This window comes from Malaclemys terrapin, chromosome 1 (assembly GCF_027887155.1).
Source record: "Malaclemys terrapin pileata isolate rMalTer1 chromosome 1, rMalTer1.hap1, whole genome shotgun sequence".
Taxonomy (NCBI): Eukaryota; Metazoa; Chordata; order Testudines; family Emydidae; genus Malaclemys; species Malaclemys terrapin.
In genome coordinates this window covers 285,063,401-285,085,814 of record NC_071505.1, presented here as the reverse complement: position 1 = coordinate 285,085,814, position 22,414 = coordinate 285,063,401, and the positions used below count along the sequence as shown (strand labels likewise).

General features: G+C 38.2%; 1 protein-coding gene across 1 annotated transcript in view; it reads right to left on the bottom strand.

The window, feature by feature from the left end:
• DIAPH3 (diaphanous related formin 3) overlaps positions 1 to 22,414 on the bottom strand; it is a 502,197-nt gene that overhangs the window by 409,907 nt on the left and 69,876 nt on the right. Inside the window, exons 6-9 of the mRNA XM_054013650.1 lie at positions 10,531 to 10,605; positions 10,376 to 10,445; positions 4,877 to 5,013; positions 3,970 to 4,075 (exon numbers count right to left, since the gene is read on the bottom strand). Of these exons, the coding sequence (XP_053869625.1) occupies positions 3,970 to 4,075; positions 4,877 to 5,013; positions 10,376 to 10,445; positions 10,531 to 10,605 (388 nt within the window). The remainder of the gene's footprint in view (positions 1 to 3,969; positions 4,076 to 4,876; positions 5,014 to 10,375; positions 10,446 to 10,530; positions 10,606 to 22,414) is intronic.

Genomic DNA, 22,414 nt, shown 5'->3' with positions numbered 1-22,414 from the left:
GATATACACCCTGGGCCCCAACTAACAGAGAAACCGAAGTAACTAGTAAAACTGAATACAACCTCTTTATTATACCTCCTCAATGTAAGAGACCGCAGATTGGCCCCTGAGGCTGAAGCCTGGCCCAGATTCAGAGCTACTGCCTCCACCTGCCACCAGAGGAACTCTTCCCTCTGCTTCTCCAACTATGCATGAGGGTAAACTTTAAGCTTTTAGAACAAGACTGGGGAAGTTCTATGGCCTGTGTTATACAGGAAGTCAGATAGATGATCACAATGGTCACTTCTGGCCTAGCAATCTATGATATTCAAAATAAAGTAGATGGTTAATTACCAGAGCTGGGGAAAGTAGCTGAAAATGTTCTCAACTAACCGTAAGCAACCTTTTTTCTAATTTGACTATTATTGTGGTAGCACAAAGTCCTGATTCAGGATCAGGTACCCTGTTGTGCCAACGAGAATTTGTACAAACAAATCAGTACACGTCCCCTAGTATACAATCAAAATAGACAGGGCGGACAACATACATGCAAGCTGTGAAAAGGTACACAGCTTGTATTTTTTTTCCCCTCATGCCAGAACCACTGCCTCACCCATCTCTGCCAGATTCTTCAACAGCTTGCTACCCACACTGTCCACACCATCCACCTAACAAACATACTAAGGCTTAGAATGTGTATTTGGGAGCGTGGCGGGTGAAATTCTTCTACAGTTACTGAAAGTGCTAATGCCTCATTAACTTCTCCTGCCCTTCTACAGTCCTTGCTGCAAAACCAAGTCACACTTGCATCACCCCAGCCCTGGAGAGGATGACGTATGAAGTCTCCAACCTCCACTATAGGAAATCGCTGGATGTGGTGCGGGGAACAGCAATCAGCTGCTGCCTCCAATTTCAGTGGAAAGACGGGGAGACTCCTGATTCTATCCCAAGGAGCTCCCTGTATTGGGAAGAGGGACAGAAGTAGTTGAATGCATTGTGACCAATTCTAAAAATGTTTTATTTAAAGCAGAATATCAACATGGAGCTTCAACTGAAAGGCTAATTTATTCATAATAAGCACCTGAAAGTAGTGGTTGCAACAGACCAATGATTCAGTGATTATATGAGCAGATATTCTCACCATGGGGGCTTTAGCTCAAATGCCAGTGGAATTTGGTTCATGCTGTGAGCAAATCAGAGTAAGCCAAGTTTTCATCCTTCAGAAACTTCCTAGGAAAAGGAGTTCTCTCAATTCAGATTTTAAGCAGAGACGCCTTTTCTCAGACACTTAAAGACAACATGTCAAAGCATCACGCCTCCTTTCCTTGGTCCCCTTTCCTCTCTTGCCCCTTACATGCTGCTGGTTTACACTCCCCTCCACCTTCTGAAAATCGTGTGTGTCAAGTCTGGTACACTCAACACAGATTTCATACAATTACTGTGGTTTTTAAATTAGTTGGTAGATTGTAGACATCAATCCTCTTGTGGCAATTCCCACTTCAAATACTGGCTGCAACTTTAAAAACATCTAGCATCAGAGCACAGAAATGCTTACAGAAGCCTCAACTACAAGGTTCGTGCAGGATACATTCTAACCATTATACAAGGTTTAAAATAAAAGTGTCTTAACTGCAACATCACTAATGGGACATTAATATGACTTATTATATTAGTTTCAATACTAACACTGCTGAGAAAGAAAAATAACTTTAAAGAACTCAATAAGAGCAAAGTTCATCTTCTATGAAATGAGCATAATATTTTAAGTCAGAAATGTCTAGTATAACCTTTGATTAGTAGTTTAAAGATGATGTATAAAAACAAACTGAATTCTTTAAGGTTCAAGCCTCCAGGACAGCTACAGATAACTTAGTGGGGAACCGTGCCTGTTTACCAGCAATATCTTCAACAAAATCAATATGTTTAATACTATGAGACTGATAAAACGCTAAAAAAGTATTTTTAATTTAACTATTAATTTTTAAAAATAATATGAAAAGGAAAACTTCTGCTTTTCTGAAGGTATCTTGCAGAATTCTCACTCCTGTGAGTTGGCAGAACCTCCCATACTCAAGATTTTATGGTCGCTAAGGTGACAGCAGCAACAAATAGGAACATGAGCCTCCTCCCACTGGTGACCACATGCATCCAAAAAAAAAGGTCTTTGGAACCTTCCGGTCAGTTCCTGATTTGAAGGGACACTGATTTCTCTCCCTATCTGTAGACTTGCATCTTATGACTGCACCATGAGGATGGCTGGAGAAATTTGAAGGGTCTTTCCTACCACAATGAGAAGACCCAAACTGCTGGAGCTAGGATGTCTTGGCCTGGCCTAAAATGAAGCAATATCTGAGCAAATTTCATGGCTCATAGGACCAGATCAATCAAGGGTGAAATAGTGCACGGAATCCAGGAAGGTTCATTTGGCCAGATGGGTATCTAACTTCCTATTCCAAGCTGCTAAGAGAACTGTCTAGTTAATCCTGTTCAGGGATAAGGGGCCGACAGGTCCTAGTAAATATGACAGAAAGCTTCAGTGGAACAAGGAACATTGCTGAACTCTGCAATGCACAGTATTGCATCTGTCTATGATGGTTAAGATTCTGCAGCATCCAAGCCCCCTCTATAGAAAAGAGGGACTTGTGTGAAAGCTCTACCTTTTTGAATCAATCTTAGTGAAATAAGATCAGCTTGCCAAATTTGCTCCAACACATCTTATTACACAGCCTATTTTGGTTTCATCACAAATTTTAGACAACTCATTTTTGTAGCAGGGTGAACACTGAGTTTTAGCTATTAAGGTGCAGAGGATTGCCTATATGGGCCAAGATTTATTATCCAAACCTAATAAGGAATACATGCTTTGTATATAAATATATGGCCTCACGTTTAAACTAATGTTTCACATTGGCCACAAAGTCATCCACATCCTCCCTTCATTTCCCTTCATCTGATAGACGACAAACTTACACTGTCAATTCATAGCTAGCTAGCTAGCATTAAAATATACCTCATGCAAAATATTATCTGCAACACACAAGGAGACAACTGCCATAACATTTTTAACCTTACATTTTTTTCTTTTTTCTTTTTCTTTTTTTTTTTAAACCTGAATGCAGATGCAGCTGCTTCTGAGTAGTTTTAAAATATTATGCAGTCTAGACTCAGAGCAGACTCCCGTGAAGACAAATTTTCTAACTTTAAGTGCCCTATAGACTGAAGGGTTAATTTCCACTGACTAAGAGATAGTTTCTTTCACTGGCAAATCTGCCACCTATTAAGCTATTTACCTTGTCAAACATAGTAGCGATGAGAGAGTCAGCACAATGGTGACACCTTGGAAAAGATGGATTTGGACCATATCCTTACTTGGTACATTGCATAGTTTTAGACTAAACTGCCTGCTGTTATCTTAGTATTTAGATATTATATGGGATTAACATAAGGAACACAGGCAAGAAACTGATCATTTACTGTACATTAACACCAAAACATTTTCACCCTTCAAAGGTGATTTGCAAAGGAAAATCCAAGGACTTGTGTCTTTTTTTATCATGTATAATGGTGTTCAAAAAAATTGTTTTTAAAGTTTGAGAGGCAGGGTCCTGTTTATTTTTCATATTAGAAATTCAGGTCCATTATAGCCTATAACAGGGAGTGGGAGCTTGTTTGATTTTTTGTTAACCAGTGTGGTGAAATCGATTATTATTGTTACTGGCTTAGTATATCTGATGGTAAAATAACCACCAGTTCCTGGGTGAGCTGTGACCCTCTGAGGTCTGGTGACAGTTGTGCAGTGTCAAAATGGTTTATCCCTAAAAATTGCTTCAGCAATAACCTACACTTCTTAAGTTACATAGCTTTTATTTCAAAACTTGACCTAATCTGGATAGCTTCCATTTCATTCTAATGAAAAATTCAGCATAGAATATACATATTTCATTTTTGTTTTGATGTCAAAGTTCTCTTCATAAAAGAAAGAATACTTACTTGCAGTTGAACTGAGTTATCCCGGAGGCCTTCTACAATGGGGGAAAATCTGTCAATGTTCCTTTCTTCTGCTGCTGTTGTTACAGCTTCCAAAATTTTTTCAAGGCTATAGGAAATTAGAAGACAATTCCATTTATGGGACAGATAAGTAATCTCCCTCACCTGCGCCCCTTGCTTTTTTACCTGTTGGGTATAGGCACAAATTTCTTAAAGAAAAGCAGGGCTATACATTTTAAACTGTAATTTTGTGTTAAATTGGGATTTTTGTTAGAAGGAAACTTTTAGCTTAATTTAGTTATTGAAACATAATAGGAAATTTACAAACAAAAACCTAACACAATGGAGGGTTGGGGAGGAAGGATGTCAATTTTTTTCTCCATCTCCCAGCACCACTTCCTCCAACTCCTTCCCCCATGGTGGTAAATTTTGCTGTTCCTAATAAATGCCTTATTAGCTGTCAATAACTAAATTAAACTAATAGTTTCCCGCTAACATAAATCCTAATCCACTTTTTAACACAGAAATCTAATGTGAAGTGTATGAACTTACTTGTTTAAGAAATATGTGCCTATAGCCTACAGGTAAAAAAGCAAGACATTATTAATTCACTTTTCAGGAACTAACATCTTAACATGCTGTTACTTCATATTTCCGACATGTGGAAACCCAATTACGGTGTACTTGGTAGTGATAAAAACAAATTTAAAATGTTAAACTTTAAGAAGGTACTTAAATCTGACAAAGTGGTGGCAACAGTAAAGATATTTACTTTCAGTTCTAAAATTAATACATTTGAAATTAAGATTTTGTAAAAATGGAGGTTTCAATAAACTTATTCAATAGATAATGACTATCTAAATACAATTAGAAGTTTTAAAAGGGTATATTGTATTTATTGTATACTTACATGTTTTCCTCTCCAACAATGCATATTGCAGACAGGAGTTTAACAACATCAGTCATCATGTTAGTTTGTCTGGGATCAATTGCTCTGGCCAGCAACGAAAGGCTCCTTTCTTCTCCCATTATTCTTTCCAACCCATACTAAAGTAACATCAACAGATAATGAAGGCTTAAGTTTTAAAAACTCATGCAAGCAAAATTGAAACTTAAGAAATAGCAAATGTGAACGATACTGACATATTGGTCTAATGGAATTTGTTAAGTGGCATTTTCAGTCTGCAAATTCTGCATTTTGAAATACAAACACTGAAGCTGGAGTAAAGAATAAGAATTTTCTTTTTTCTGCAAGAATCATGGATATCAATGCCCGATAGATGAAAATTTTTGCTCCAGTCCTCTTTCATATAAAGTTAATCAATATTGAGTGACGTAAAACAGACACCAAGATTGTCAATCATGTGCTTCACAAAATCCAAAAAAGATAAAAATGAATTGTAACAAAATTAACATAATTTTAATCAAAAACTTTGAAGAAATAATAAATTCTAAATAGCAGTAGCAGAATATGAATTAACTGTATCGTCCTCAAAGTTATGTTTCATTTAAACTTTTCCTTCTCTCAGTAAAGAAAGAATATGAAGGATATGCAAAATAATTTACACTACACCACATCACTGGAAAAGAAAACTGGGTGTTCCCACAGAAAACACTTATCCGTAGGGTGATATAGTAACAGCCATATAAGGTTGCAACACAAATTTGCTGGGGATTGAAAGTTTTTTTTCAATCAGAGATTTAATTTTATCTCTTTGCCTAGAGATGTTAAGAATCTAATTATTCCCTGAAAACCTCTGAATGCAGCACACAATATTCCAGTAAATGCTAAACCCAGGGTTGTGAGTTCAATCCTTGAGGGGGCCACTTAGGGATCTGGGGCAAAATCAGTATTGGTCCTGCTAGTAAAGGGAGGGGGCTGGACTCAATGACCTTTCAGGGTCCCTTCCAGTTCTATGAGATAGGTATATCTCCATATATTTTTATTATTATTATTTTTATAATTTGGTGTATAGTAAATTCACTAAATATCAATTTGAGTCCTTGTCAGATGGTACAGGTATTTACAAACAAGCATAAACCATCATTACAATATAGTGGTGCACTTTTCCCAACTGTTTATTAAATATTTAATAGGGAAATTTGATATTTCCAGGCAGTTTTCATTATTAAGAATAATTGAAGAGGTTAATGAAACACATTAAAAGGCCCAAAGCAAAATTTGCTTAGGAATGTTATTTTTCAACATCTGAAGATAAAAGAAAACATTAATTTATTTTCTAAAAGACCATTCTTAACCCTCTTAACAGTTGGATTGTTGGTCCTCATGTAGATGTGAAGACACTGAAGAGCTGCTATAGTCTATACTTGTGCAACACAAGACTCACAACCCCTACAATGACCTGAAAAATGAATCCCACAAAAAGTGGAAACATGGACAAATTGCTACAGAGAATACAAAAAAATAGAGTACGCGTATCGGGATAAAATCAGAAAGGCAAAGGCACAAAATGTGTTACATCTAGCAAGGGACATAAGACAATAAGAAGAGGTTCTATAAATACATTAGGAGCAGGAGATAGACAAAAGACAAAAGACACTACTTATTGGGGAGGGAGAGCTAATCAAGCATAATACCAAGAAAGCCAAGATGATGTTATGCCTACTTTTCATCATCAAGGTCAATGTCAATTGGGACCAGATGCTTAACACAATTAATATTAACAACAAATGGGAAAAGAATACAAGCCACAATAGGAAAGGAACAGGCTAAAGAATAGTTAGATAAATTAGATATTTTCAAGTTGGCAGGGCCTGACTAACTTCATTTTAGGGTACTTAAGGAACTAACAAAAGCAACCCTGGGAGCATTAGCAATTATCTTTGAGAGCTCTTGGAGGGTAGGTGACATCCCAGAGGACTGGAGAAGGGCACACACAGTACCTTTCTTTAATAAGACAACCCATTGTTGGCATTATGGACCAGTTGTTCTCACTCTGATATCTTAAACACTGGAATACATTCTTGGGCAATCAATTTGTAAGCACCTAGACAATGACATATACAACATGGATTTGTCAAGAAAAAATCATGCCAAACCAACCTAATTACCTTCATTTACAGGAATACTGGTTTAGTGGATATGGGGAAGCAGTAGACATGATGCATTTTAATTTTAGTAAGGCTTTTGATACAGTCACACATGATAGTCTCATGAGTAAAGTAGGGAAATGTGATTTACCGGTAGATTAAATTAGGATTAGAATTCAAAATGACCTTGATGAACTATAGAACTGAAATCAACATGATGAAATTCAATACCAACAAATGAAAAGTACTACACTTTAGAACAAATTTACTATTTTGTATCAGAATATCAGGTTATCTGTACCTTTGTGGTGGTGTTCTAGTTAGAAACCTATTAAAGTGTTATCTCCATCCAGAAATCCTAGGGAAGACCCTCTGTGACACAGGGCAAGAAAGGGTTCAACAACTTGCAGGCTAATTGACCCAGATTCAACCTTTAGAGACATATTAGTATATAATGACTGTGGTTTTTTGAGTGTTTACATATATATTGTTTGGTTACATTGTCAACCCCTAACTGTTCCTGTCTATCGCTGTATTCTGTTAATTCAGAGATCAAAAGGAGATCTTAACATTTAACTGAACTGTAAATGTAGTGATATCACGGTCTTCATTTCTCTTTGAGGCATATAGTAAATTACCTGTAAATGATGGGAGATAAGCAATTGCCTTATATTAATCCATGTAGCTAACTACCAGGGATACTTACAAAATAGGAGGATGCTTCAAAGACACTATTCTTCTTCACCCAAGGAACACCGGCTGTCAAGAAGCTGACAATAGCATGCCAGGGATCTGTAAAAACTCTTGGACCCAGATGCTTTCATTTCAGATCTACTTAAGCTTCATCAGGGGAAGTTTGAGTTGCAAGACTGAGGTCTCCAGTTCCATTTTGGATCACCCGGATATTAAACATTGGATTGTAACCTATGGACTAATTCTAAAAGGGCTTTTTGAAACTCTAAAGCTCACCATCTCTACTACGAAACTGACCTAAGAACTCTATTCATATCTGTATGTACAACGATATTTTAACCAATTCTCTCTTCTTTTTTTAATAAATCTTAGCTTAGCTAATAAGAATTGGCTGTAAGCATGTATTTGGGTAAGGTCTGAAATATTCATTGACCTGAGGAGTAATGTATCCAATCCTTTGGGATTGATATTACTTTTCTATGATGAACAAAATTTTCAGTAATCCTCATCATGTGTGACCTGGCTGTCTGGGTGGGAGCTCAGGGCTGGGTTGCTTTAAGGGAACTGTATTTTTGGCTTCTCAGTAACCAGAAAGATATTATAGAAGCTGTTTTGTTGCTGGCTTATTGAATCTAAGCATTAGAATAATCACCAGTTGGGGGGGGGGGGTGTCATCTGACCCATTCTTTGCAATTTGCCCTAGCTGAGCACTCTCTTCATGGCTCCCCTGGGGCCCCAGTCACATCCCCAAGGAACCATCATTATTCAGATATTTTGGGATCTGATGGGAGTTCCTCAATAGGTATGTCAATACAGACAAGGCACATCTTTAAAGTCATATTCCCACTGCCACTTTTTGGAGTATTTAGAAACAGTGAACTGATGCCTGGATTGTTTATAAAGGATATTTCTAATAAGGCATCAGAGTTTAGCAATTTATAGTGGGGCAAATGATCAGTCACCTTGATCCTGAAATGTCAAAGACAGAACAGGAAAGTGAGACCATATTATTGCATGAAGGTGGGAAAACATTAGGAACTTATACAGAACTGAGGCTGGCTGGTCATGGCCATTATTGCTTCACGAGAGTTATCTCATCCAATTCCAGTTTGTGGCAGTCAAAGACACACAGTCAGGATTCCCTCCTGATGAATTTGGGTCCCATTCACTCTGGATCCAGGCAACGACTTCTGCATTGCAAAAGGAATCAACTGGGATGCAGGGATACAGGTGCTTGGTCAGTGGCATCTGAATGTATATAGGTCATATATGTGGCCGCAGTTGAGACTGAAAGACCAATGGTGTTAGTATACTAAATTTTTGATGTTTATCCAATTTCCTGGAGCAAACAGACAGATCACAAGAGTTACTGTTTGAATCTGTAGGCAAAGAATTGAGTTCTGGTACCTCAGGGAGGAAACCAGTCTACCTAGATGTTCACATTTGGGTATCAGTGGTGAGGTGATTCTGAGCTGGCATGGAAGGGGCATCCTGATGCTCTTCTTACACTCTTTAGCAGCCAGGAAGTAACTATGTAAAAAGATTATTGTACACTTAGTTGAAAATAATTTGAGATTCCGTAAGGGAGCTGACTTAACCATCAAAGCAGAGAAAGAGAGAGAGAGAGAGAGAGCGCGAGCGCGAGCAGATCCACGACCTTTTTCCCAGGGTATCTGTAAACTTGTCTGAAATGCTACAGAAGAGGATATGAGGAGACCACCCCAGGGCTTCATGGGTTGATATGGCTAAAAGATGTGTGGTTTGGGAGGTGGATAAATTTGTATGAAACTAGCGAGGATCAGACATTTGACAGGAATGCCAAAGGCCTCATGAAAAACAAGTAGTACCAACGTGAAGTATCATGACAAAGAAATTGGAAGAGCTGTTCCTAGCACTGTGCAAAAGGAATACTTATGCTAAACAAATAGGAAAATCTCTTTATAATGATGCAGCATCACAGAAAAAGAGAAGCTCAATTTTCTTAGAAGTTTGAATTATGACTATATTTAATAGGCCATTATGATTTCAGTAGCTAAATATTAGCCTCTTGGGTTAATTTGTATTCTTTGTTTCTTCAAGAAAATTTAGTGGAAATTACATTTTATATTAAAACCACTACAGGTGATTAGGCTGTGTACTTAAACTCTGAAACCATGTACACTGTTCAAGAAATTAAATGAGGGTCTTGAAATTTTTTAGCTTTACAATCAGTATACAAATCAATCCATTGAACTATTAGCTAAACATGTTGTACAGATACTCAGCTTCTTGCTGAGGAATGAAACGGAACGGATGCTTTCATCCTAACAGAAGAAACAATTTCAAAGTTGGATATTGAAATAACATTTTCCACATTAAACTTGTCATTTAAAGCAATTGAAAGAGTTGAACTTATTGACTATGTTTAATTGTCAAGATTCACAAATTTCAACTTGGATCAAAATATTTGGTTTGAGTATACAGCACAATCCATGCACATTAATGGATCTGGGCTTAAGGGGCTGAAACATAACAGTGGTTTTCTTTCAGATATAATATCTGAAAACCATCTAAGCAAATAAAGTCACTTCAGGTTAAACCATGGTAATCCATGTATCTAAATCATAATGTAGCATAGACTACCTTATGAATAAACTCAATTATTGAGTAGCAATAAATCACATACCTTATTATTCATAAAGGCCTTCAAACACTGTATGATCTTATGCTGACTCCTCTTCACAACTCTGTCCTGACTGAATTGATATAAAAAATTTAAGTTGTAATTACAATGTAATCATATATTACACAAAATTCAAGATTTACATAAAGCGTCCTTACGGTTTTGTTTCCACCAGTCTTTCTAAAACATCCAGCAACAATCCCAGTCCTTCATGTCCAAAGTTTTCAACCCAACTAGAAAAGAAAAAAGAAGACACCAGTTAAGTACATTTTTAATATCTCAGTATTTCAGATACTGAATTATTATTATGATTTGTATTATAACAACATCTAAGAGCCCCTGACATGGACCAGGACCGCCTTGTACTAGGTGCTGTGTAAACAGGACAAGAAGACAGTCTGTCCACCAAATTGCTTTGCATTTCAATCAGTTCTTTTGCACATGCCAAGAGAGCCTTCACAGATATACAACATAAAATAATAAAATTTAAACCTAAATCAAAACAAATGAACCCCAAATTCAGCAGAAATAATCCTGAAGAACTCTACTCATTCCTAGATCATTTGCAAAATAGGGATTATTGATTAGCTCAAAGAGAACATTGCTATGATGCATGCTTTTCTCAAGCTAGCCACCAAGCCCTGTTTTTGGGGAAAATAATTTTAAAATTTAAGAAATCTTCCTTATTTCAGAGTAAAAACAGTATTGTGTATTAGCTATGCAAAGTTCCAGGATCTCCGGGAAATCTCAGATTCTATCATTGTCAATCATTTCTTTCCTTTGCCACTTCATCAAGTTTGCAGTTCTATCGGAAATCGGAATCCATATGGGTATTTCTGAATATATTTTTAGAAAACTTTCTGAAACAATGAAAATGTTTTCTTTGGTACATAAAACAAAAATTAAAGGCATCATGCTCTGATAAATATTTTGGCATAGAGAATGGATTCTAATAAAATACTTATTCTTTCTCAATCCAAGCAAAGCGTGAATTAAAGAGTTTGTTATATGTTTTAAACACTCTCTCATTAGTAAATTCTTTGACTAATAAATTACTTCTGATAGAATTCTAGTAATGTTATCTTGAAACATAATACCATTTTCTTTTACTTCATCTGAGTAATACTCCTCTTATAGGAAGAATGCAGGCCCAGAATTTTAAGCAGAAGGCTGTTGAATTCTTTCAAATAGCAAGCACTCACTCGCAAACCCAGGTTCAGCCCTATGATAGCTATGAATTCATTAGTGCTTTAGACAAGACTTATTTAACAACTTCAGTCCCACACTTGTAATATTAACTCCTCTTACATATTAGCAACTTTATTGTAATCAAGAGATTTCCAGAAATTGGATTAGAGACCCAGACTTCCAAATATTCATGGTATCTAACATTTTCAAGTGTGTTATGGTTATAAAACACAGAGAATGATAACAGGTATTTAGGAAAAACAACAGGAGTACTTGTGGCAGCTTAGAGACTAACAAATTTATTAGAGCCTAAGCTTTCGTGGGCTACTGCCCACTTCTTCGGATGCATATAGAGTGGAACATATATTGAGGATATATATATATATACACACACACACACACACACACACACACAGAGAGAGAGCATGAACAGGTGGGAGTTGTCTTACCATCTCTGAGAGGCCAATTAAGTAAGAGAAAAAAAATTTTTTGAAGTGATAATCAAGCTAGCCCAGTACAGACAATTTGATAAGAAGTGTGAGATTACTTACAAGGGGAGATACATTCAATGTTTCTAATGGCTCAGCCATTCCCAGTCCTTATTCAATCCTGAGTTGACTGTATCTAGTTTGCATATCAATTCCAGCTCAGCAGTCTCTCGTTGGAGTCTGTTTTTGAAGTTTTTCTGTTTTAAGATAGCCACCCGCAGGTCTGTGATGGAATGACCAGACAGGTTAAAGTGTTCTCCCACTGGTTTTTGAGTATTATGATTCCTGATGTCAGATGTGTGTCCATTAATTCTTTTGCGTAGAGACTGTCCGGTTTGGCCAATGTACATGGCAGAGGGGCATTGCTGGCACATGATGGCATATATCACATTGGTAGATGTGCAGGTGAACGAGCCCCTGATGGTTTGGCTGATGTGATTAGGCCCTATGATGATGTCACTTGAATAGATATGTGGACAGAGTTGGCATCGGGCTTTGTTACAAGGATAGGTTCCTGGGTCAGTGGGTTTGTTCAGTGATGTGTGGTTGCTGGTGAGTATTTGCTTTAGGTTGGGGGGTTGTCTGTAAGCGAGGACAGGTCTGTCTCCCAAGATCTGTGAGAGTAAAGGATCATCTTTCAGGATAGGTTGTAGATCTCTGATGCTGCGCTGGAGAGGTTTTAGTTGGGGGCTGAAGGTGACAGCTAGTGGTGTTCTGTTATTTTCTCTCAGACATCACTGAACAAAAACACTGACCCAGGAACCCGATGCCAACTCTGTCCACATATCTATTCAAGTGACATCATCATAGGGCCTAATCACAAGCAGAACATAGCATTTAACATGTTTATCCACTGATAACTATTTCTCGAGAAAAATATTGTACAATTAGTTTAAAAAGATAACTAATTCATAATAAAATTATGTATATGAACTATTATTTGAAGTAGGTAACATGCATTCATACATATTTTGTTTTGTTTAAGGAAAGGTAGTTAAGTCTCATCATCATCATCCCCATGCAGATTCTTATCAATCTGACAAAAAGGGGCAGTTGTCTAATGGATTAGATATGCATTCTGTTAAGCCAGATATGAAAACTTGGTTCACCATCTACAAAAACACAAGCTTCAATCATTTGAGAAGCACTATTAGCTACAGAAATAACCTAACTCATGAACAAGTTTCAGAGTAACAGCCGTGTTAGTCTGTATCCGCAAAAAGAAGAACAGGAGTACTTGTGGCACCTTAGAGACTAACAAATTTATTAGAGCATAAGCTTTCGTGGACTACAGCCCACTTCTTCGGATATGCATCCGAAGAAGTGGGCTGTAGTCCACGAAAGCTTATGCTCTAATAAATTTGTTAGTCTCTAAGGTGCCACAAGTACTCCTGTTCTTCTTCTAACTCATGAACAAATAAAAAGTGGCACCACACTCCTACTGGGAGTATTCCATTGAATTATTGGGCCTAAAGCTAACCACCATACCTCAATTAATAACCTTCCCTTGATTACAATGTTTTCTTCATCTGAAGTAACACAAGATTTAGTTGTGTGGAAAGTTTCAAGTGGTAGGAGTATGCCATTTTTGAAAGACGAAAAACCAGGCAAAAACTAAGTTTTCAAATTAGTTCAATGTTTTATTCATTGGCAAGTCAAGAACTATTAGCAGAGATTTGAAAATAATTAGATATACTCTCAGTTTCAGAGAACACTCGATAGAACCTTGTTTTGGTCTGAAAATTAAGCCAAAATTATGTGGAGGCCAAAACAGGGCTTCGTGAATAAAGTTAGTTGAAGCTTTTCAAGTTTTGCATAATTTAAAACCACTGTCATTCCCTTTTTTAGTTTTAACTTGCTAAACTGGAAGTTTTGTTTATAATTTTAGAAGGGCCCACAAATGAAAATATTTACACACAAAGCAGTACAATATAGCTACAATTACTTCTACGTGGGGAAGTGAAGAAGTAATCAATACGAAGCCTTAGGCCTACTCCTCCCTTCCAACCAACACTGCCAACTGAAGAACATCTGGAAAAAATGATGCATAGAGACCTTAAAACGTGGACTGTCGTTACACTGAATCACTTAATATAAGTAGAAATCTTTAACTTTATCATGGGTAATTAGCTTCTCAGCATCAACACTGAATTCCATACCCAAACTAACTATTGTACATATTCAGTCAATTTTTCCTCTATACCAGCCTGAAGGAGCCACCTTGCAATTCCAGATGAAAACAAATAAGTAGTATCAGATACAGAGTTTTGTGAACCTAAACTTTGTCCACCTTTAATACTTGCAAACAATGAAAATGCTATCCCACGGTAAAAGGTTTAGATTAAGTTAACTGTAAGTCGTCCTCACGTTTCTGCACTGATCTTCCATTATATAACATGGTGGACAAAAAGTCTTTTTTTAATCAAACTTTTTAAAATTTAAACAAATACATATTTATGTTTTTAAAATAAACCTATTTGAAATTATGACAATTTATGTTCAGATTGCAACTCACCATAGTATTAAAATAATTCCAATTAAATAAAATATTAAGCAGCACATTTACTGCCAAAGTTTTAAAGAAAGTCAAACTACTGAAAGGTGTAGAAGTCACTGGCTAAGCACCTGGAACCAGAGCTTGCTGAAGTGCTAAGCCAGCTTCTGATGGCAGTAACCTCTTCAGCAGACAAAGGTAATGCTTTCTCATTTCAGTTTATTCCAATAATTCAGTTCAATGTTTAGTTCATTCACAGCTTGTTTTCCCCTTCCAATCAATGAATAAAATCCAATTGAGAGGCTGAGATCTACTATTTCTGAAATCTTGAGGAATGCAGTAACTTAATTCACTAACTACAGGTAATATTTCTTTGTTAATAAACCAGTTTTAAATACAAAACATTTTGATAAAGCTCTTTAACTAAAAAAAATTAAAATGCTGTTTTTGTGCACTTTTAATTGAATTCAAATTTCCATCTAAATAGAACTTCATGCACATCACAAGAAAAAAAATTAATTATCCAGCAAAGAAGAAACTAATTATTGACCATTTTTCTAATGTAAGACATAAAAATTAAGAATCTGGATAAATGTATGTTAAGTTATATAATTGCTTCAGAAAGCATGTATAGACATAGTATATCTTCTGGTTAACGAAAGTACTAAATAAGCATAAAGGCTATATTTATTTGCAAATCAACATGTTTTAATGGTTCCCAGCCAATGAGAACCAACTTTTCTTTAGGAAAATAACTAAAAGTGCAAAACAAGATTAAAACTGGTGATTTAAATTGCTTTATTTTAATCAATCCATCCTGCTATTTAACGAGCAAAGACACATGAAATTTTATTTTCATGTTTTTTCCAGTTATTGCATGTTTTAAAGTAATATGACTCATTAATATTGTGTACATTTTAGTTTCCTTTTAATACAAACTGTGTGCCCATAAATATTTTTCAATTATTGGTTTCCATGAAGTATATTTCTAGTGTACAAAGGGAAAAAACAGTTTGTTTCAGAAAAGATTTTACAAGTCAAGAAATATTGAGCATGTTGGCCCTCTGTCCTGACAGAAGTTTATTGAATTCCATAGCTTACAACAAAAAGTGCCATCTTTTCATCCTCAGTAAAAAAGAAAACTGCAACAAGAAAATCATCAACAAATCTAGAATTGATGATTCTTCAGGAAAGTATATCAGCCTGTATTTGTTTTGTGCTTGTCAGCAAAATTCACCACAAGGTTTCAATAATTTAACTATCAACAGCATTCACAGATGACTAGACAAGTGCAAATATTTTCTCTACCTTTGTTGAATATTCACAGCAGAGTTTCAAACATTCTCACCAGGAAAGCTTCTTGTGAAATGAAGTAAAAAAACAAAATAGTTTCACATCAATATTTAACAAAACCTTGATAAGAGTCCAACAATAAGCAGTTTGATAGCAAACTGGATAGTGCAATGTCCAACCTTTTAAGAGAAAAATGTTCAAGGAATATTTTGATTTAACATTCCCTAGCAAAATGAATGAGTTTCCCCTCCAGAAATAGAGAAAATGGGAACACAGAACATTAATATTGAGTAAGGAGGTAGAACTAATGGAGATAGTAAGAGCCCAATCTACTGTTTACAAATTTATATCCACTGTGGTCTTGGCCTTCTACTTCCTTTTTATGTAGAAGTCCGGCTTCATTTTCATCATATACAAGGTAGGCATGTGAAAATTCATTCTCCAAATGTACTGTCAATGTTGAGTAACAAAAGCTTTTTCACATACTGGAGGGTGGCAATTGATCCAAGCTCTTAACAGTTTTATCTACAGTGTATATCATAATGATACTTAAGCTAGTTTTGTAAGCAATTTATGTCTACAAGCAGGATAATACTCATTTAAAAACTGCTAACCACCCAAAGAGGAAAAAGTCATTATTGAAGAAACCTACATCTTGTAAATTTAAGACTATGTTTAAAGGCTCCAAAGCCTTCTGATCCATTCCTCTTTGGTCACTAATAGGACTACAAAATAGGTGACTTTAAAAAGTCATATTTTGACTTTTTTTCCAATCAACAGAAATGGCAGAAAATATTTCTTGTCCCTGAGTAGAGAGGCAAAATTCTGAATTACTTGTGAATTAAAAACAAAACCCATAATTATACATTATGATGGTTTCACCTATAAAGAAGGTTAAGAATTCTAAATTCTGATTCCTAAACCAATTATTCCTATAGTTTTCATGCTCATGAACTATCATTTTCTTCCGAAGTTGGGATGAACATTTAAAGAACCCTTTTCAAATATATCACAATAAGTAACTAAAATAACAGCTGAAGAATGTAAATCAAACAGGACAAAGGAAAATTATTTTAATATTGCAGGTTATTTAAAACGAAGAAATATAACAAATATATTCTGATGTGTGGTGGGTTTTGTTTTTTTAACTCTTAAGTTTGCAAAACAAAATTTCTTTAAAGTTTTACAACCAATTTAGAACCATTTTGGTTACTCAAAATATGTAGTTTCCATGATAAATATTGGTTAACTTTTGTTGAAGAAAACTCATATTCAGACCTTTGACAAGTAGAAAAGGTGCTGGTGACAAAATAATAAATTTGATACCTTAAACTTGAAGGTCAGCTTTAATACAATATCAAAAACCAATTTCCACTCATGTGTCAGAGTCATTCATCAGGTATGTTTAACACAATTATAACCTATACCAAAATTTTCATTCGCTCCTAACCGCTTACTAGGGGTGATTAGGTACTCAAAAACAACAAGTCTGCTGGGACCTACAAACACATAAGTCATGCACCATAAATTGGAACGAACGTGAATAAATAGCAAAATATAAGTAATCCTTCCATGGAATTTGTGTAAGCTACATGATCCCAAAAATGACTTGAAAGTGCTTTGGTTGAAAGTGCTAAGCAGAAGTTACTGATCACTGTGTGGGTCCCCGCCGCCCCAGAGAGAGACGAGCCCCTCTGGACACCAGAGTGGGCAGAGCCAGGAAGCCCTGAGCCCGCCCCCTAGAAAGTCAGGCTTGGCACAGGAAGTATAAAGGCCCAAACCCAGAGCTGACTGAGAGCAGCTGCCAGGGAAGCCAGACGCCTCCGGCCTACCTCCATGTTGGGAAACACCAGCGACCTACGGCGGACCCAAGGGCTAGCCGGGCCTGCCCCAGGCCAGCTACCCAGAGGAGTTGCCAAGCCTTCCCCAGGCCAGCTATCCAGAGGAACCCATGATGCTGGACCCCCCTGAGGACACCACCCTGACCCAGGCACCTCAAGAGGGGGAGTTCAGAAATAGCCTGGGGGGCAGCCGACCCTAGTCTAGCTGCGACACTGCCAGAACCCATGTCAGTGTGTTGTGGCCAGGCTCCCCACTGACGCAGCAACGGGTCCTCTGCTGCTGCTAGGGCCCCAGGCTGGAACACAGTGGAGTGGGAGGGCCTGCATCGCCCCAACCCCCAACTCGCGGGTGGTAGTCTCCCCCTCTCCCAGGCCTTTGGACCTAGGCTCACTGTTTATATACTGTTATTGCTCAGCCCCTGCCTGAGCACCTGACTCACCATTGCCCCGTCCTGACCTAGGGCCTGGGCTGACTGACTGTTTATTTCTGCCTTCACAAAGGCCGTGGAGGAAGACTCCTGCAGCCGGACTAATTCCCTGCTAGGCCTCCTCCCGAACTTAGTGAGGCAGTGGGGGTTCCCACTGCCACAGAAAGAGATAAGCCCCTGCTAACCTCTCTACAATTGTACTTGTAACAAACAGTAATATCTTATTTACTAGGGTTTCCATTGTGATAGTGGATTTCTGCCCTTTTGTTCTTTCCCTGCCATCACATGTTCATCTTAGTAGGAATCTGGTAATTGGCATACCAGATCAGATCAAGGCTTTTTATTTTGTATATTTTTACATATGATGTTGACATTTGTGTTTTAACAGTTATAAAGCTTTAACTTTTTGAATCTCCCTGTCTGTCATTAAATTGTCTGATCTTCCCCCCATTATCTGACATGCCACAATTTCCCACAACTATTACAATTTAAATCGATAAAAATAAAATGCTCAAAAATAAAGACATCTAATTGACAGATTATACCAAAAAGATCAAATTCTGCCAAGCCCAGAAATAACCCACTCCTAGTGTAAGTTTCTCACTAACCAACGTACTTCAGCAGCTGCCTTAAACCTGCTTCATATCCCCTTCCAGTTTTTTTAGTACTTACTGTGATAGCTCAAAGTTATTATCCAGAGGAAAAAAAAGTTACACCCTTTACTGAACATCACTAATTACATTCTATTAAACGGTTCAAGAAGCAACAAAGAGTTAAGCCAAGACTTGTTAATTAAAATATATATTAACAGAATTTATGACAAGGCAGAAGAAGAAATAAAGGAATTTCAAAGGAGAGGCTGGAAACGCTTGGAAAGGTGAACATTTTCTGCCATCTCCAGGAAGGGCAAAAACATAAAATGACATGTTGACTTATCAAGTGGACAAATTTACAGTTTGCAATCAGATATGCATACATCCCAATATCTTGGACTTCCCAATGGAAAGATAATTGAGGCAACAAAGTAATTCTTTTTAAGAAGTGGACCAGCCCCTCAATAAAACAACTAAATGAAAAAATCTGTATAAAAAACGTTTGCAGAATCCCAGTTCATTGTTCTCTTTCTACTGAGTGATCCCAATCATCTGAGAGATCCAGCTTTCATCTAAAGCAAAGGTCTCAAACTCAATTTACCTTAGGGCCCGTGCCAGTCCTCAAATCCTCCTTATGCCGCCCAGAACCCACCCCCCAAAAATCTAACTAAGGCTCTGGGAGGGAGTTTGGGTGGAGGAAGAGGTCTGGGGTAAGGGTTTCGGATGCAGGCTCTTGGAAGAACTTTGGGTGCAGAAGGGGTGAGAGGTTGGGCTCTGAGAGGGACTGTGGGTGGGGGAAGGGGTTGGGGTGCAGGCTCTGGAATGGAGTTTGGGTGCTGGGTGCAGGCTCTGGACTGGGGCAGGGGTGCAGAAGGGGGGTTGCTGGGGCAAAGCTCTAGGAGCAGGGGTGCAGGCTCTGTGAAGGAGTGTGGGGGAAGGGGGGTGCAGGCTCGGTGAGAGGGTCAGGGGTGCCCCCCAAGAACTGCCCCCACAGCTTCCCATTGGCCTCAAGGGCGCTCGGGGTGGGGTCAGCGCATGGAGGCACAGCCCCGCCCCAGCCTGAGAACGCAAGAAGGGGACAGCAAACACATGGAGCAAGTAGGCAGACACCGCTCAGCTCCCCTGCACTGCCGGTAGTCAGTGGGGCCCCAAGCAATTGTAAATCGTGCGGGAGAGGGAGGGGGAGAAGACGGGAAGAGTGCCAGGGGGTGGCAGGTGGGACCAAAAGAAAGACTCAGCACCACAACTGCTGGAGTCCTGAGAGCCACATTAGGGAGGTTGTCGGGCCACAGATGGCCCGCAGGCCAGTAGTTTGAGACCCCTGATCTAAAGGTTCAGAAGTCCTGAAAGCCCAAGCACCCCGACCCACGAAGAGACCCCTGTTTATGTAAGCAGTGTTTAATAACTTCAGTCACCCAACAGCAAGTTTCTCTTAACTAAAAGTCCTTTATGGACAAGAACCTTAGTTTTGGAATCTTAGGATGTCCAAAGTTTCAAATATAGGTGACGTTTGGAAAGAAGTACTTTCCCAAAGCTCCAAAACACTAAGAATAAACCATCACCACACCAGAAAACTCCCCCCCGAGCCAACAGAAGCAAAGCTGATATAATCCCACTTTGCTCTAAAGCATAGGAAGATTTGTAAATTAGTCTTTAATACGAAGATTCCACAGGAAATTTCTATGCTTTGAAGGAAGCCAGAATTTAGCCTTGGAGTGCAAACATATTCCAGAATTCTGAAAACCCTTGTATGTTGTTCAGATTCTTGTTCCACAAACGTTATGGATCTTTGAATTGAAATTCCAAAAAACTTAACTTCCTTGGATACTAATAAAATATGCTGATTCCAAATAAGTACTAGGGAAGATTATACTAGAAGGAAGGAAAGAGAGACTTTAAATAGCTTTAAGATTTCAAATCTTCCCCTTAGGGACACCTAGAGTGTGGGGTTGCATCCCTGGCCACATTGGCTAATAACACTGCTCTACAGCCAAAATGCTTCTGAAATAAATGTAGTCAAACTTTACTAATTCTGGGTCACTGAGAACGAAAATGATGCTTAAAATTGTCGATTGGATCTAGTTTTCAAGATATGCTATTGGGTCAGTATATATGACCCTTGACTTGGGAATGGCGGAGGATAAATGAGTTATTAAGGGAAGGGATCTCAATTTAAACCAGAAATGACTAAAATACATCTTTGACTGGATCTATGAATAAATCTATGACTGGGTTTGGACAGTACTTGCTTTTTAGGCAAAACAATGAATGATGCAATCTGAAGCTGGTATTGCGTCATACACTATATGAATTGCATCATGTTATTCCTAGAAGTCATGGATGATGCAATCATAACGAAGCTTACATCACTCTGCTGAACAAATTGCCCTATATCAGCTCTAGAAATCATACAGCACCGTGCTCTCTTATTTGTCAGTGTTTGATTTTGCAAAGGGACACATTTCTGTTTAGCCGAAGTGAGCAGAGATGCCTCTTACTTGTGTGAACAATGCAGATAACTTCTGCTATGTTCGTGGTGAAGTGACTTTTGCATCACAAAAGTGCAGTATAACCACTATGGTTAAGAAAGCCTATCACCTTCATTTTGGCTGCAAAATTGGAGATCGGGACAAGAGGTGGGCCCTACACATATGCTGCAACACTTGTGCAACAAATCTTCGCCAGTGGTTGAACAGGTAAAAGAAATCTATGCCTTTTGCAGTGCCAGTGATTTGGAAAGAGCCAACAAATCATACCAGCAATTGTTACTTCTGCCTGGTGCCTCCAGTTGGGAAAGGTGTGTCAAAGAAGAAAAAGTGGACTGTGCATTATCCAAACATTCCATCAGCTATACGCCCAGTATCCCACGGAGAATGACTGCCGGTTCCTGATGCACCAGAATCATTCTCACTTAAATCAGATGAGGAAGAGGATGAAACTTCTGGTCCTGAACCATCAATGTCACAGGACCCACATTTTCTCCCATCCTCCTCCTCTGAACCACACCTCATAACACAAGGTGAACTGAATGACCTTGTCAGGGATTTGGAACTACTCAAGAGTAAGGCAGAGCTGTTGGGCTCCAGACTATAGCAGTGGAATCTCCTGGCAGGTGATGTTAGGGTTTCCATGTTCCGTGACCGCCAAAAGGATCTTGTAGCCTGCAACAACATCGATGGTGTGATGGCAGCCCTCAACATCGTTCACGATCCAGATGAGTGGAGACTGTTCACTGATTCATCGAAGGCGAGTCTTAAAGCTGTTTTACTGCATAATGTCAATGTTTTGCCATCAATTCCAGTTGGTCATGCAGTCCATATGAAGGAAACCTATGACAACATGAAACAACTTTTGAGGTGCATAAACTATGACCAACATCAATGGCAGCTTTGTGGCGGTTTGAAGGTTATTGCTCTCTTGCTTGGTCTGCAGACTGGATACACAAAGTACTGCTGTTTTCTCTGCAAATGGGATAGTCGTGCAAGAGATTCCCACTACATCAAGAAAGATTGGCCACTCCGACAGTCATTGGAGCCTGGCAGGAAAAGCGTTCAGCATCCACCACTTGTTGAATCAAGGAAGATTTTGTTACCACCCTTATACATCAAGCTGGGTCTGATGAAGAACTTTGTCCAGGCCATTGACAAAACACAAGCAGCTTTCAAGTACCTGCGTGGAAAATTTCCAAGGTTAAGTGAAGCTAAGATAAAGGAAGGT